This window comes from Myotis nattereri (genome assembly GCF_964212035.1).
Source record: "Myotis nattereri genome assembly, chromosome: 17".
NCBI lineage: Eukaryota > Metazoa > Chordata > Mammalia > Chiroptera > Vespertilionidae > Myotis > Myotis nattereri.
Genome location: NC_138092.1, coordinates 2,890,633 through 2,908,160, shown reverse-complemented (window position 1 = coordinate 2,908,160; position 17,528 = coordinate 2,890,633). Strand labels below are relative to the sequence as shown.

The 17,528-nt window shown below is 52.5% G+C and overlaps 1 protein-coding gene across 5 annotated transcripts in view; it reads left to right on the top strand.

Moving 5' to 3' along the window:
• Positions 1-17,528, top strand: part of KHDRBS3 (KH RNA binding domain containing, signal transduction associated 3) — an 88,722-nt gene that overhangs the window by 53,879 nt on the left and 17,315 nt on the right. For all 5 annotated transcript variants that reach the window (XR_013997080.1, XR_013997081.1, XR_013997082.1 and 2 more), the window contains exons 4-6: positions 956-1,102; positions 3,036-3,175; positions 6,765-6,960. Coding sequence is in view for 2 of the 5 variants with exons in the window: in XM_081111371.1 (XP_080967497.1) it covers positions 956-1,102; positions 3,036-3,175; positions 6,765-6,960 (483 nt within the window). In the remaining 3 variants the exon portion in view is untranslated. The remainder of the gene's footprint in view (positions 1-955; positions 1,103-3,035; positions 3,176-6,764; positions 6,961-17,528) is intronic.

Here is a 17,528-nt window from a genome sequence, read left to right as displayed (position 1 = left end):
CAGCCAGTGATGTGTTACTCTCACATCGATGTTTCTCTCTCTCTCTCCGTCTCCCTTCCTCCTTCTCTAAAATCAATAAAAAAATCTTAAGAAAAAAAGATAAAGATGATGTAGCAAAATCACTGGTCCCTTAATTATCTGGTTTTTCCTCCTAATTTCCCCCTAAATTTCATTGTGTAAACAACCACCAATAAATTAGAAGATGTGTATCACGATCACGTACAATCATCTAACAAAGCCCGCCATTTGTCTTGTTCACCGTTGTGTCCTCGGAGGGTATAGTGCCTGGCATGTGGAAACGCTTTTTGAATGGCGCCTGCATCAGCCAATGGCCATAGACATGAATAGATAACTAGTCACTCACTCAGTGAGTATCTGTTGAGCATCTGCTCTGTGCCGAGCCCTTTTCTGAGTAAGAAGGTTGCAGCATCAAGAGGGACCGTGGGGTTTGCGCTCCATGCAATCGCTGCAGCGAGGGCTTAGGCAAGGGCCGAGGGACAGGAAGGGCGCGTAGGCATTTTGGAGGTTGGTCCGGACTTTATCGAGGCACCGCGGGCCCACAGCCTGACCAGTGCAGGAGCGAACTGGGCCGCAGCAGGTCTGTGCGGAGCCTGGAGGGGCCTAAGGAGGCAGGGAGAGCAGCGGGCGGCGGGGGGGGGGGGGGGGGGTGGGGGTGGGGGGGGTGGGGGGCGGGGGGGTGGGCAGAGGGCAGGGGCGGGGCTCCCAGGCCCCAGACAGGAGCTGAGACTGAGTGCCAGCTGGAGGCCTGGGCGTTTTTCTAAAAGCCTGGGGTCAGAATGGCAGGACCCGTTTACACTTGAACTCTCTTCCTTAGGTGGCGTTGGCTCTGGGCGGATCCTCTGGGACAGCCACGTGCGAAGAGCTCTGGGTAGATTTCCTCTCTCCCTCTCTCCTCCCGACGACACATCCTCCCACCAGTGTTGTGTTTCCGCAGGAGGAAGAGCTGAGGAAAAGCGGGGAGGCCAAGTACTTCCACCTGCACGATGACCTGCACGTCCTCATCGAGGTGTTCGCCCCGCCCGCCGAGGCCTACGCCCGCATGGGCCACGCCCTGGAGGAGATCAAGAAGTTCCTCATTCCCGTCAGTGCAGCTCCAGTTCTTCCTTCACCGGTTTTGTTTAAATATATATTTTTATTGATTTTGGAGAGGAAGGGAGAGGGAGAGAGGGAAACTTCCGTGATGAGAGAGAGTCATCGATCAGATGGGCTGCCTCCTGCACACCCCACACTGGGGATCCAGGAGGCAGTCCAGCACGTGCCCTGACCGGGAGTCGAACCGGGACCTCCCAGTTCATAGGTCGATGCTCAACCACTGAGCCATGCCGGCCGGGCATTCCCATACTCAGGTCCTTGGTGACTTAGCAGCCATTGGTGCTTGCACGGCCCATTGTCTACCCCGGAGCCTCGCCTGTGTCATGGCAAGGAGACCTCGCCCTGTCCCCACGAATGACTGATCATCATCCCTCCTTTCCTTGTGAGACCGCAGATCTTCAGAGATTACACCACGCTGCCGAGGTCACGCGAGTGAGGAAGTCGAGGGGCACAGTCCCTGGTCCCAGTTGGGGGGACTCGAGTCCTCGCCCTTCTGTGACCCTGGAATCGCCCGGGGAGTGCATGGCTCGCGGACACAGGCCCCCGTGCCCTCCGTGTGTGGGAACAGGGCCCCATCCGCTTCTTCCCAGGATCTATTTTTAACCCAGACGGTTTTGTGTCCCGCCGCCTCACACTTGCAGCGGGCAAGCGTTCAGCATTCGTGCGGCACGTTTTATTTCGAGTGTGCTTTACAAATAACTTACTGATCCTCACACGCTTTGTCACCTGGCAGGAAACATATTTATAGGTGGGTTGTGAGAGGTCGCGCTACTGCTGCGTCCCAGCGAGTCTCCTGGGGTCCCAGGGCCGCAGACGCGTTAGAGAAAGCGTCTGTGTGCACACTGCCCCGGGCCCTGCTCTCAGCTCCCCTGCCGCTCGCAGTGAGCTCAGCACGCCTGTCCGTTGGCCTTAAAACACGCTCCCCCACCCCCTGTCGGGAACACGGTGGTGCCCCCTCTCCGGCAGCTAGTTCACACTCACCCTTGGGTGATGCCTGCAGAAACCCTCTCCCTCCTCCAGCTGAGTGGGGTGCCGCTCCTGTCCGGCCACGCACATCTGCACGTCCCTTTCATTGTGAACGAAGTCACACTTTCCTCTGCTGGTTACACTTGGTTGTTGCCGGTGGTTGATGGAGCCGGGGAGTTAGGAAAGGGGAGGAGTCAGGGGTGACTCCCAGAGTCCCCAGGTGGCCGTGGGGACAGGAATATAAGACGCGGAGGGGCAGGTTTTCCGGTACCAGGTGATGTGCTGAGTTTTGGAGACGTTGCATTTTTGCTCCGTGTGCAACATCCACATGGAAGTGTACGGAAGAGCGTGCAGGGCCGGGCCGGCCCCGCCTGCGTCTGCTGCTCGGCGCCTCACGGGTGCTCAGCGGCGGCCGGTGGAATTCAGTTGTGAGTGGCCTTGCCCATGTATCTGTCACGTGCGATTTTAACTTCATTATAAACGTTTCGCCTGGAATTCATGCCTGAGGGGGCAGAGTTATGGCTGATGGTAGGACATTTCACCTTGGGGAACAATACTGTGTTTTTTCACTTTTTAAAACTTACTGATACATTTTCATTTTAACAAACTCAAAGCTTGTTTTATGAGGTCAACTATTTTCCTAACCCTTTCCTCTGTTAAAAAAAAATTGTGTGCTGCCTGGCCAGTGTGGCTCAGTGGTTGAGCTTCCACCTATGAACAGGAGGTCACGCAATTCAATTCCCGGTCAGGGCACAGCCTGGGTTGCAGGCTCGATCCCCAGTGTGGGGCGTGCAGGAGGCAGCCGGTCCATGATTCTCTCTCATCATGGATGTTCCTCTCTCTCTCTCCCTCTCCCCTCCTCTCTGAAACCAATAAACACATCTTTTAAAGCCCGTTTGCTCCATGTTCTGACCATCCCGGTGCCTTCGTGGCGGTGACGCTGCCTGTCTCCCCAGGACTACAACGACGAGATCCGCCAGGCGCAGCTGCAGGAGCTGACATACCTGAACGGCGGCTCGGAAAGCGCGGACGCCCCCGCGGCCCGAGGGAAGTCCGCCTCGCGCACCAGAGGCGTCCCGACCCCGACGACAGGCAGGTAGGCAGTTCCTTGCTGCTGGCTCTTTCCGTCGTCAGAGTACGGTGGGTGCAGCCGCCCTTATGTGTCCATTCCTCATGGTCAGGCCGCTCTCCCGCGGTCAGTGTGTCCTGTCGTCGCGTCTCCCATCCTTCCGGACCTGGTCGTATCACCTTCCAGTTGGAATTCACCGTCTTAAAGATCTTTAAGATGAAACTAGATTCCTTTTTTAAATGTTCCATCCCAATCCAAACGGGACTGATTCCTTTTCCGATCACTCGAAAGGACCCCACACTCACAGTGGAATTTTTCACGCCGATGCTGGGTCAGTCCCTCGCTACCGGACCTTAAACGCACCCCACGCCTCCCTCAGCTCCCTTATCATCAGTGTCGCTGTTGAGAGGGAGAAGACATGTGCCGGGAGTCCTCATCGGAAGCGATAAAGATTTTTCCTACTTTTGTTTTTGAATGAAGAAAAGGGAAAAGGTGCAGACCACCCGCATTAGAAGACAGCGACAGGCCTCAGAGTGAGGAGCCAGCTCTCTGTTTGGGGCAGGCACTGCGCCGGAGGGAAGAGGGCGGACCGCTTCCCGGGCTGTCGAGGAGCTTGGCTTCCTCACACGCTGTCTTCTGTTGCCCACAGTGTCGCTTTTCACCCTGTGTAACTTGTTGGAGACAGAGCAAATTGCCTTGGGTCTTTCTCTCTCTCTCTCTCTCTCTTTTAATATATTTTTATTGATTTGTGAGAGGAAGGGAGAGGGAGAGATAGAAGCATCAGTGATGAGAATCACTGGCTGCCTCCTGCACGGCCCACACTGGGGGTCGAGCCTGCAACCCGGCATGTGCCCTGGACCGGAATCGAACCCGGGACCCTTCAGTCTACAGGCCGACGCTCATTCCCTGAGCCCCACCGGCGAGGGCCAGGGCACCTGTGGGAAGGCTCGGTCTCCATCAGCCCTGACAGTGTTGCCCGCTGAGGGGCGGGAGCTACGGCTGCGCCCGCCTTTTCCGTGTCTAGCCCTCCTTCCCGCCAGCCTCCGGCAGGAAGGGAGCCACGGAATGATGAGGCTGTCCTCTCGGAAGCGCACTCCCAGGGAGGAGGAGAAGCTGTCAAATGCATGAGGGGTTCCGCAGGGGAAGTGAATGACCCCGCAGGCCATTCCTGCACCAGGCGCGGGCCTCACATGGATCCCTGGACACGTGGATCTCACTGGGACACAGATTTCAGGCGCAGGCCCTGAGGCCGGATCCCGAAGATCCCCTGGGGGCCTCCCTTCCTGCCGCCCAGGCCGCACCTGCGTTTCCCATGGTCGCTGGTTAACAAGCTGACGCTGCCTGCGCGTCCCAGCTTCTGCCGCCAAATCGATGGCTTTACCCTATTTTCCTGCTGCTCATAGAATTTAGGAATAAAAGCCAAACAGTGCAGTAGGTTCACTCTCACTCTGCCAGGCTCTTTCTGTGGCTAAATGTACACAGTGTGTATCAGTGCGCTGTTGCTCCGTCTGTGACGTGAGGCCTGGGTGGAGTGGTACCTTCCTGCAGCTCCCTCCTCCTCCTCCAGGAAGCAGCAGACGGAGGCCTCAGGACAGAGGAGCCTGCCTGGTCATCACCGCTCACCGGCGCCTGCTCTAGGCACTTTATGTGTCCTGTGGGTGAACCGCGCATCCGTCCTGCGAGAGCTCATGTTGTGAAACCCACTTTACAGACTGGAAAACCAAGGCGAAGCAGTGACGTGACAGAGGAGATCTGGGCACGTTGGAACCCAAAGCATGTGCCTTTTCATCGCATCTTAGAACCTGCTACTAGTTGACAAGCTAAATAAGTCATTTCTGATTAATCCGTACTTATTGTCGTCGGCCGTTTAAAGCCCTGTCCCCTCCAAAATAGCTGTTCCCTACTAAGACCTCTCTGGGTTATTTTTATATTTGAGGTTCAAAGCCAGAAACCCTGGTCGCTCTGCTGAGAAAACTATAAACAGAAGGAACCATTACAACCACAGGCGTCCATCCATCTGCTTGAGAAGCCTTCTACTCAATTGTGTTACCTTTCTGCTCTTCCATGTCCTCGTTGAGAACAGCGCTGCACCCTGATTCTATCAATTTGAACAAACTTTTCAAGTAAAAAAAAAAATGCCCACAGATTATCATTGTGAATCTCAGCCAACAGGCCTTTTTCTGTCCCCAGCCCCGCAGCGCAGCTCTGCCCTGAGCCTCGTTTTAGCGTTCAGTAAGTACGTTGCCATATGACAGGGCTTGTGTGTTAGCGTGTCACTCCGCATCACGCCATCCTCTCCCCAAGGTGTCATTTAGAGCCATACTCTTGCTGCTGCTAGACTCCATTCCCATCGACGTTCCCTTGAAAATGAATCTTCAAAGCATCTTTTAAAGATAAGTGTCTGGAGCTACACCTCTCACACGACCTGTCTGAAATTCTGTAGCAGGCACCTCGGTGTGACTCCGTACACCCCATAGCCCACGATCTAACAAGGTCCATGATGATGGGGAGGAATTGTGAACTTCTCAAATATATAAATGCATCTCTTTCAACTTGATGAAAGACATGCGTTTATATATTCCAAAGACATAGTGACTGTTTCGTGGCCCTTATAGTAAGTACCTTGGATGGCCATGGAGGGGTATTGGATAAGGAAGCAGGTGCCTTCCTTGGCTGGAATACACATAGGTCAACTGAAATACCACCAGTGGGTTAGATGCACTGCAAGTGGAAACTGCGTTTTTATTCGGATCACATTGAAGACTTCTAGACGCGTACCAGAGGAAAAAGGATGAGCGAGGCACGCTAGAAATTACAGTGTCTTCCAGTGCAGTCCAGAGTGATTGGCATTGGTAAAAATTGTTCATCTGTCTTTGCTCCTTTGTCAGTGATCCCTGGACTCTTTCTGTGGATCCATTTCTGGGCTCTGCTTTCGCCCATCGATCTGTGTGTCTAGTCCTGTCTTCAGTCCTCAGCCTCTGGATTACTGTAGCTTTTAAGTGAGTCTTGCAATCAGGCATTATGAGTCCTCCAACGTTTTTCTTCTTGAGCACTGTATTGTCTCTTCTGTTTGTTTGTTTTTATCTTTCCTTGTATACTTAAGAATCTGTTGGTCCAGCTACAAAATAGCTTGCTGGGATTTGGATGGGGATTGCACTGAGTCCATGCATCAAGTCGGGAAGAATTGGCAACTGAGCACTATGAGCTTGGACTGTTTCTCTTTCATTTCCCTCCTCAGAGTCTTGTATTTTTTTTTTTAACATGGTTTCTGTACACATTTTCTTAGCTGTGTGCCAAAGCATTTCATTTCACTTCTTTTGTTGCCTCAGTAAGTGCTGTTGTGTGTGTCTTTAAAAAATACTTGATTTATTGATTAAATAGGGCAGGTTTAGGGTCTCAGCGAAATCGGGGGCGTCTCGGACTTCCAGGTTTCCCGGCGCGGGGCCGGCTGCCCGGCAGGCTTCTTTCTGGGGGACGCCCGCTGCTTCTCTTGCTTTGCTCGCTCCTTCGCATATCGGCTCCTCCTTACTTTTACGGGACCGTGGGTTCCTCTGAGGTGTTGGTGGGACGTCAGAGAACATGGCAGACACTGCTAACCTGTCCCTCTTGCTTGCAGGGGCAGGGGAGGCGTCACCGCCAGGCCCGTTGGCGTTGTGGCCCCACGAGGGGCGTCGGCATCCAGGGGAGTCCTTTCCACCCGAGGGCTTGTGAGTCGGGGACGAGGCCTTCTCACCCCCAGAGCAAGAGGAGTCCCCCCAACCGGGTACAGACCTCCACCGCCACCCCCAACGCAGGAGACCTACGGCGATTACGTAAGTGACAGCATCACAGCAGCTCTGACGATGGGGTTGACCTGACGCACCTACCCCAGCCAGGGACCCTCTCACCTCGCGTCCCTTCCTGGCTGTCCCCCTGGTGTGTTAGCCGTGCATATTGAATACTTGGTGCTGGAGCCACAGAAGCGGGAGGAGAAAGAGCCTGGCCCACCCCCTAGCTGAGTCCAAGCGGCTGACGGTGACTCTGGGTGGTGGGTCTGGAGTTCAAGACGAGGCTCAAGGCCATGTCGCCCGCTTCTGTAGGATGTTCACGTAACACCCTCTCACAGTCCACCTCGGGCCCCTCTTCGTAATCCAGTCATTCAAGAGTCACTGCCTGTGCCAGGCCGTCTCCACACTGAAGGGCTTCCTCTAAGGCTCTGTGGCCCGATATGGATTCTTAGCCGACATCCTTCCCAGGGAAGAAAACAGAAATTCGCCGTTTTCTAAATTCAGGCACATCAGTTCTTCTCGTTCCCCATTCAGTAATTCTTTGATCGGGTCCATAGCCTTACCGAACATGCAAGGAGGAGAATCTAACCCTGAAAACCAGCTGGGGGGTGGGGAGAGGAACTCTTTTACGAGAATACAAACCCCTCGGATCCTTGCTGGGACCTCCCAGTTTACCGGAAAGGAAGAGCATTAGTAGTGGGCAGACGTTTCACATCAGTAATCGGCAGTATTAAAGGACGAGTGACTGTCGTCAAAGAGAGGGAGGCAGTGACAGGGCTGAAATGCGGGACCCAGTTGGTATTCATGTTTTGCTCTTTATTTTCTTTTAATTGAATTTGTTGGGGTGGCGTTGGTTAATGCAATTATATAGGGTTCAGGCGTACAGTTCTGTGATACGTCATCTGTACATTGTGTTTTGTGTTCACCACCCAAGTCCTGCCTCCTCCCATCACTGTTTGTGCCCCCTTTGCCCTTCTACCTCCTCTCACCTCCTTTCCCTCTGGTAATAGCCGTTCTGCTGTCCGTGTCCGTGAGCACTTTTCCTTAAGCCCCTCACCTTCTCACCCAGCCCTGCAACCCCGCTCCCCGCTGCCAGCCTCTCCTCTCTCCGTGAGTCTGTTTCTGCCTTGTTTCTCGGTCTGTTTTGTTCATTATAGTTCACGTAGGAGTGAAATTGTGTGGTATTGGTCTTTCTTTGACTGGCTTACTTCACTTAACATAATGCTCCCCAGGCCCATCCTTGTTGTCACAAAGGGTAAATTTTCTTCTTCTTCTTCTTTTTTATTTATTTATTTTTTTTACAGCCGAGTAGTATTCCATTGTGTGAATGGACCACAATTTTTTTATCCACTCGTCTGCTGATGGGCACTGGGGCTGCTTCCAAATCTTGGCTATTGTAAATAATGCTTCAGTGAACACAGGACATAAAGGGAGAGATTGACAGGGATACAGTCATAGGAGGGGAATTTAACACCCATGACATCAATGGAAAGATCTTCCAAACAGAAAATCAACAAGGAAACAGTGGCCTTAAGTGACGCACTAGATCAGATGGATGCAATTGATACCTTCGGAGCGTTTCACCCCAAAGCAGCGGAATATACGTGCTTTTCAAGTGCACATGGAGCATTTTCTAGGAGAGACCGCATTAGGACACAGAACAGGTCTCAGCAAATGTAAGAAGGTTGGAATCATATCAAACATCTTCTCTGGCCATATGCTCTGAAATTTTAAATCAGTCACAAGAAGGAAACTGAGAACACACACGAAGACATGGGCGCTAAATAACATGTTATAAACAGTGAACGGAGTGACAATGAATCCAATCATACCGTGATAATCAGACGGAACCAGCCCAAACTCTGTGGGACACAGGAGATCCGTCCTGAGAGGGAAACTCATAGCAATAGAGGCCTACCTCAAGAGACAGGAAGAATCTCAAATAATCTAACTTGGACACCTGAAAAAGAACAACCAACAAAGCCTGAAGTGAGTAGAAGGAAGAAAATAATAAAGTCCAGAGCAGAAAAAAGCAAAATAGAGTCTTAAAAAACTTACCAAAAAAAAAAAAAACCCACTGAAACCAAAAGCTGGTTCTTTGAAAAAATAAACAAGATTGACACACCTTTAAACAGACTCATCAAGAAAACAGAGAGGGGACTCAAATAACTAAAACCAGAAATGAGAGTGGAGAAGTGACAACTGACATCGAAGACGAAGGATTATAAGGAAATGCGAACCACTGTTTGCCAGCAGCTTCCAGACCTCTGCTCACGCTGCCGTCTCTGCACCGACGCCTTCCTGCGACTTTGAAGCTCAGAGTAGCTGACCGCCAGCATTCCCATGGTCATTCCAGGTCTCCCCACTCCCTGGACTGGGACCTGTGGGAGGACAGGCGTGGATGGCTCTTTATTTATTTATTTATTTATTTTTTCTGTTGGATAGTTGTCAGCTGTGAACTGATCACTCTCAGGAACACACACTGACAGAATCCCAATTATCAGCTGCTCCATTATCCCATGCACATGACTTAAATGTGATAGGAGGAAAAAATGGGCTGCTGTTTTTTATTTATTTCTTGAGGGGACACCTGGAAGGATGGACGGGTGGGTGGGTGGCTTTTTCCTCTTTCTACTCAGCAGCAGCAAGTGCGCACGGGGAGCCCCGTGGATTGTGCTCCACAGCTAACCTCCTGTCGGCAGCTTCACCGCCCGCTGGGCCCTGGGAGGGTGTGGCCTCCGCCTCTTCACTTGCCTGCCTTACGGTTGGCCGGGCTCCTGTTCACCCCTGTTCTTACCAAACCTGCCATAGTAACCGCGCCGGGAGGCAGGTGTGGGGTCCTTCCCGGGGGGCTGGGGTCTGTGGGTTCCACCTCGTCTCCCTCCCGCGCTGTCAGGCTGGACTAATGCAGATGTGGCTGGGAGGACAACGCCCACCCGTTAACTGAGTCCCGGTTAAAGCATCGAAGGGGCCGTTCGGAGCGGGAGCAGAGACCTGCCCCTGTGCTCCATGTGGCCCCGAAGCTGCGAGAGAGGAGGCTTGTCCTGAGGAAGGCGCTGCTGCTGCCACACGCGGCCCCGGCTCGGTGACATGGCAGGACAGCGGCCACCGTCTCCTCCTCCGGCGTAAGATCACTCTCTCCTGAAATGTCGACGACGGGGAGTTTCAGGGGGGGTCGCTAGGGAAAGCCACATAGACAGCGTATGTGCACTTGCGTGATTACAAAGTCAGTGTTACTAACACACAGTCTATTATCACAATTTAAAATAACCCGCAGGTGTGAATAATTTTCTTATCAACGCCTGTCTTCAAACTGATGACCGTCCTGGTCCAGGCACTGCTGATAACGCGAAGCAGTGGCATCGCAGACATCGAGAATCCTCTTGTTTGGTTGCACCCTCAATTCGTCAACTGTTGCCCGTTTTGTACCATAACTTTATCTTTTATGTATCCCCATAAAAAAAAAGTTCTGTGGCCCATTGGATAAATTTTCTTTGTTCCAAACTTAGTCTGGCTTCACCCGTTATTTCAAATCAGTTAAGGAGTGAAAATTGAGTGTTAAAGTGTGTATATATATTTGAAATGTACATGCAGTTCTATATATATATATAGATTTCAGAGAGGAAGGGAGAGAGAGACATCAATCATGAGAGAGAATCATTGATTGGTTGCCTCCTGCACGCCCCACACTGGGGCTCAAACCCTCAAACGGGGCCTGTGCCCTGACCGGGAATCGAACTGTGACCTCTTGGTTCACAGGTTGGCGCTCAGCCACTGAGCCACGCCAGCCGGGCACATGCAGTTCTTTAACCTAGATTCTGTGGAAAGATTCTGTGAAGTGATACTCCCCATTCTTTGGGGAGCTCCCCTGAAGTTTTAATTACCTGACTAGTTTGGATTTAGCGCTGAGGAGGTTGTAGCGACGGCAGAACCTCCCCGTGCAGTGACTGCTGGCTTCGTTTTCTGACAGTTAACTAATCTCTAAACTGCTTCAGTTACCTTGTTTTCCATGGTGACAAATTAAAACAGAGTACAGATTGTGAAAGGGTTATTTATGAAAATGCATTTTTAAATGTGAATTGAAAAGCCTAGGGACACCTTTTTATTTCTGACAAAAAGATGAAGGTTCTGTAGTTTGTTTTTTTTAATCCCCATTTTACCAGAAGCAAGAATCAGAGTCGCAGGCAATTTGCTCGCAGTGTCTGCCAGGAGCTTCACACGTCGATGTCTTCTCTAAATGCCTGAAGGATTGACCTATTTTAGAAACCCAAGGCTTGAGGAAATCATTTCAGATTTAAATTTGTGAATATGGAGGAGTTTATTTTTTCCTCCTGATTTTAAACAAAACAACCCCAAAAAGTGGTTTAGGAAGGAAGGGCGGGCTGTGCACTCGGCGTCTCTAAGACAGGGAGACTCGCCTTCCTGGTTGGGCTGGTCCCTCCCAGGTAGCCCAGTGGCCATGGCTGTGCTTAAGCTGCTGTGATGGGTGTGTAATGCCCCCAGTCCCCTCCCCCCCCCCCCGCCCGCCCTCCCCGGGGAACCTGAGAGCCACTGGGTTTTCCTCCAGAACCTGAATCTGAGTTTTACTGTTTCCTGGAGCATTTGGTCAGCGTCATAGAACACAGTCCTTGCCTTCAAGTGGGTCCCGTCGAGAAAGCGAAACAGCCCATCCTGGCCTTGAACCCGTCCGTGGCCCCCGTTGTGTCCGGGACGGTCCTTCTCTATTGTCTGACTCTGGGTACGCGTCCAGAGCAGGGTGCTTACCTTGCAGCGGAGTGATCACGCCTTTTGTATGACTGTCCCCATGATACTCACATGATTGATGACGGCGGTCTTGCCTTCTTGTCCACAGCGTCCAGCACGTGCAACAAGGGATCGATGTTTGATTTCTTGATGCAGAGACAAAACACAGTTACTCTTCAGGGTATCAGCACCCGCCATTGACTTGCGAACAGAATGTGGAGGGAGGCCAGAGAGGGAGGACCGAGCCCTGGATGGCATGTGGGCCGACTTTCCGGAGGAGGCGACAGTGAAGCCAGGCGGGAGACGGACTAGCAGCTCGGGCGGGCAGAGCGACGGCTTTCCAGGAAGGCACCGCTGGGATGGACAGGCGTGGGCGCGTGGCGGGCAGGGCGGGAGCCTTGGGAGACACCGAGGGCTGAGGCGGTTGTCAGGGTGGGCGATGCGAACGCCAGGCCCGCTGGCCACCCAGGTCCGTCCGCGTGGGGGCTGCGTGCGGGGAGTCGCTCACAGCGCAGGCTGACCCTCGGGTGGGTGGGACAGGCAGTCCTGGTACATCACAGCAGTGAGGCCAAGTCAGGAGCCAGGCTGACGGCTCTCACCCCTGCGCTGTGCCTTTCGTTGCTGCGTGACCCCGGTGAGTGGCTTTGCGCTCTTTGCCTCCGTTTCTGGTATTTCCACGGAAATATGAGTGCTGATCGCATGAGGTTGTTATGAGGATCGGACAGGTCCTCATAACATGTGGACAGTGTGTGAAACGGCGCCTGGCACAGAAATGGTGACATATAAGCCTTTTCATTGTCGGCCCAGAAGCCGAGTCTTCAGTTTACTGGGGTAGCTCTGTCTGTCAGGGCAGACGCTTGCTGCCTGTGTCCCAGACGAAGGGATGAGAAGCGTGGTATCTAGTACTGTTCACAGGCACCGGGACGATGCGAATTAAAAAGGCCGTCTGCGGTGTTAGCTGGAGTGGGTGCCGGTCAGTAGGCGTCCTCACCTTCGCGGTGGGAGTGTACGTTGGTACAACCACGTGTGAGAAATGTTTGGCACCACCTGCTGCTGCCTAGCAGGTGCCCCGGGAGGAAGAAAGGCAAACCTGGGCCATACAGAATCCCGCGGCACAAAGGCTCCCGTGGCCGCCTGTTCCCCTGCCGTTCAAGGCCCCAGGTGATCTGTGTCCCGCCCACCCCCTCTCCCTCCGGGTCCCTCCACCTCTCTCTGCCTCAGGGCATCTGACTTGCTGTCACTCTGCCTGAGATTCTCCCTCCCCCTAAATACATCCCGCCCCCTCCGCTCCTTCCATTCCGGCAGTCTCTCTCCTGGCCGCCCTGGCTGTGCCGCGTAGCCTGGTTATAGCTGCGATGCTTGGTTTTGCCCGCCCGCGTCCCCGCTGGGCTCTCAGCCCGTGAGGACGCTGTGTTTGCCTTGTCTGTGCTGTACGCCACCCCCAGCGTCCAGAACAGTGTCTGACACACCGTCGGCACGCAACAGTGCCTCCGTCCCGGGGAAGGGGCAGACCGACATAGGCATCTCCAGCGTGGTGTACGCAGTGTGGGCCTGTGTGCCCTCTCCCCATCTTTGCGGGATTGCTGGTTCCGTCCTGTCTTCTTTAACTTTCTGTTTACGCTTCTCCCTTCTCTTGCCGTGGGAGTCCTGGGCTCGCTTCTTTGTTCTTTTATTTTCCTGAATTGCATTTTTGAGCACCTAGCCCGATCCAAACACATCTGTGTGAGATAGGAGCTGCGCGAGGAGAAGGCGCTCCATGAATAATGGACGTCAGTGTGCTTTTGGCAACCGCGCTCTGCGTGGTCGGATCTCAGCTGATCTCGGTCAGCGTTTCTTCATCTGAGAGCCGCCGTGGTTAACGCTGGGACCCGTGGGCCGTGGGGATGCAGACGGCGCTGTCCAGGAAGGTGCAAGGCTGTACCGCGTCCTACGAAGACAAACGCCTGCATGGCTCGGGTGGCTCTCTGGCCTGATGGCGTGAGCGTGTCGAAGGAAACAGACGTTCGCATAAAACAGAACTGCCCTTCCTGGCCAGAACCGTGCCGGCCAGCTTCCACATACATTTGGGTTGCCTGTGTTTTGTTTTGTTTTGCTGAATTTGAGCTGGAGTCTGAACATGGGCATCAGACTCCGAAGTGGGAGTCTCCAGTATAGATACTATACTTGTCACACCCATGCGATTGGATTGTCAGATGGTGTTTTATTTACATGGCGGTGGGAAACATTCTCATTTAGAATGATTAGTAATATTGTGATTTTTGTCTTTAATTATAAAATAGTGTGGTTGCATGATGTGATGTGTGCCTGGTCATTGGTGATACTCAACAAGGACATTATGACTCAAAACCCCAGAAAAAATGAATTTCTCCAAGCCTAAGAAGCTAATCTGTTCGTTTTATAAGCTCCAAGCAGCCGTCATAAAGCGAGTTTTAAGTAAGCTGTGAACACTACATTATCCATGAAAACTTCGTACCTTTTGAAATGACCAGACATCACCCTGATTAAGGTGAGGCTTTCGTAGGGTAAATGTCTTTTCTAAAAGGACTCACTCAGAGCGGAAACATTATTTTTAAAATCACCATCTTTTGAAAGTAGTTCTGTTTAAAATGGTTTTTCCCAGCTTAAATGCTATGCTTGATTTTACCTGAGACAGAAATAGAATTAAATGTCATGCTGTTTCCTTTATCCTGGAAAAGCTCCTCTTTTCAAAGCCCGACGTGCCTGCTGTCTGGCTGTGTGTGGGTCGGGGTTTGTGGGTCGGGAATGGCAGGTGGTGGAACAGGCCTCCCTTGCTGACGCCCGGCACCGACCCTGTGCCCAGGTCGCCCTGTTGGTAAAATAGCATTTAGACACCTTCTTCATCACAGATAACAGCCCAGAGGTGTAGCTTGATGAAAAAATAAGCAAGTCTTTCTTAACGAGCCAGGGGCGTGTATTCATCTACTTTTATTCCTTGTCCGCGTTCATCCACTATTTTTAATGATGTTGCTCTGATGTTCAGAAATATAGGGTGTCCCAAAATTCACGCAAGATTTGAATTTTGCGTGAGCATTAACAACAACAACAACAACAAATAAAAGCCTAGTTTTACTTGGTTTATTGAATCAGATTCTAATATCTGTTGCCCTTTGATTTTAATTCCTTCAATTTGATAAGCGTTACCAAGTACCAATTATGGCCCAGGAGCAGGGACAAGACCAGTGAAGACCACGGCATTGCGTATGTGCCAGCAAAGCCGTGGAGGCCATTTACCCGATGTGTTATTCCATACATAACCCTATACTGTATACTTTACGAATCGATAAAATATTTACAATTTTTAATTATAAACCTGTGTTTTCTATCAAAATTACTTCTTGCATGAATTTTGGGACACCCTATAGAACCCAGCGTCTTAAAGGGAAATTTCCTGCTGGGGGCAGGGAGCGTGAGAATGGCGGGTGGCGTGTGGCAGAGGAGCTCAGGGGTCGGCTCGTCGGAATGGACACTCTCCCTAAACGCTGCCCTTCATTGTACGTGTCCCTGATGTGCATTCATTCGAAGAAACTCTCGCTCGCTCTCTTTCCTGCCACTTGTTTCTTCATTCGTTCGTCCATTCACTTACTCCTTCATTTATCAGACACTGCTGCATGCCTCTTTTTTAAAAGTATGTTTTTATTGATTTTAGAGAGAAAGAGGAAGGGAGAGGGAGAGAGATAGAAGCATCAATGATGAGAGAGAATCATTGATCGGCTGCCTCCTGCACGCCCCACACTGGGGATGGAGCCTGTAACCCGGCCACGTGCCCTGACCGGGAATCGAACCCTGACCTCCGGGTTCATAGGTCAACGCTCAACCCCTCAGCCACGCCGGCCGGGCCTCCGTGTTTGCCCCCGGAGGCCTTGGGTCCAACAACCCGGTGAACATTCACCGCCCGCCCTCCTGGGCTCCGGGCGCTGCGTGGCTGCGGGGAGGAGGAGGCATGATGGGGCCTGTCCCCAGGGCGGGGAGGCCGCACCCCCCCCCCTCGTTTCCGTGCAGTGACAGAGGCGGGTGCGTCAGGCCCACCGCGGGCTCAGCGGTGGCGGAGACTGGTCTGTGGGACTGAGATGTGACAGAAGAGCAGACTCGCTTGAGCTCCATTTGACAGATTCCCCGCAGAGAGGGGCTGGCACAGGCCTGCAGGGACCAGCAGGTGACCTGGGTCTAATCGTCGCCTTCGAGGCCCCCGCCCCATGGCCAGAAATGGGGCTGGCGTGTGCCCGGGCCAGGTCTCAAGGGGGACGGCCCCTAGGGAAAGCCCTGGGAATGTGAGGAACTGCACAAAGATTGCAAGTGAGGACAGTCATCGCCCTCTGCCCGCCGACGGGAGGAGCGCGTGCCATCCCAGGTTCTGGCGAGCCTTCGCGAGGAGACGCGCGGGCCGCCCTCACTCTGTAGCTCCCCCTTCTCTGCTGGGTTTGCAGTTCCACTCAATTCTACGTTAACTTGCAACACATCACGCATTCAGGATTTTTAAAATGTCTACTCTAGCGCAGCTGGTGTGGCTCAGTGGTTGAGTGTTGACCCAGGCACCGAGAGTCCAGTGGTTCAATTCCAGGTCAGGGCACATGTCTGGTTGCGAGCTCAGTCCCCAGTAGGGGGCGGGCAAGAGGCATCCATTGGTGATGATTCTCTCATGGATATTTCTATCTCTCTCTTCCTCTCCCTTCCTCTTTCTAAAAATCAATAAAACGTATTAAAAAATTTTTTTTCTAATCTAGCCTCAGAAAAATCTAAAGAGGAATTTCATAATTTCAAATTAAAAAAATAAGAAAAACAAAGAAGCAGTAGTTGGGAACACTGGAAGGTAAGAGCATTGGGAAAATAAGAGGGGGTGCTAGTCCTTAGGCCCCCAAGTCCTCAAGGACCCCTGACGTTCAGAGGCTCGGACCCAGCTTGGCCACCCTCCCTTTCTCCCCCTAACTTTCTGCTGAACCCCCTGCTGGTGAAGGGCCCCCATTGTTACCAGCCGCTGACCTCACCTCCTACCTTACAGGAAAGTAGCAGACGATCAATAAGAACTTCTCTTTCCTCCTAGAAATTAGGCCTTTTTTGCAGCCACGCACGCACTCAGCGTTTCCTCCTCTCCTCCTGTCCAGCCTTTTATCTGCTCCCCTGTGTCTCCCGTGTTGTCCATTGAACACCTAACGCTGCGGATGGCGGGGGTGCACCCCCTGGTCAACTCCAACCAGGAAATCAGTCGTCATGAGAGAAATCTTCTGAGATTGCAAACGTATCTTCTACAACCTCCCATGTGAAAACAAGGAGTCAATAATCCAGTGACCTGACCAGTTTGAAAATTCAAATAAGTCGCTCTCATTGTGGTGTCGGACGGAGTCATTGAATAAGGGATGAATGACGTAACTGGGGTTAAACCAGTAGCACTGGACATTTTGGTGATTTAAGAAGGCTCCAGTCGTTTATAATTTTGTAAATGAGCACAGAAAGAGAAGCCTTCCCTTGGCAAAGGCACGTTCTTTTCGAGCTGCTAGCGCCACCCGCGGGAACCACTGGCTCCGCGTTTTGCCAAAACAGCGCAGCGCAGTGACGCGGCTGCGTGCCCGGCCTCCGGATTCCCACTCGTGTTCCCGGACTCTTCCTGAAACGCAGCGTGAGTCCTGCCACTCAAACCCCACCCCACGCTCCTTACCGGGGTCACTCGGGTGTGGCTGTGGGTTCTCAGGGCCATTGCCCCCTCTCCCGTGTGCGCCCTCCAATGTACCCCAACAAGCCGTTCGCTCCGTGGGCAGCCAGGGCGCTCACATGCGGGTGCTCTGTCGTTTTGCACCTGCTGTTCTTTCTGCCTAGCTTTTATTTTTAACGAGTTTTCCTGGCACCTTTTGCTTTAC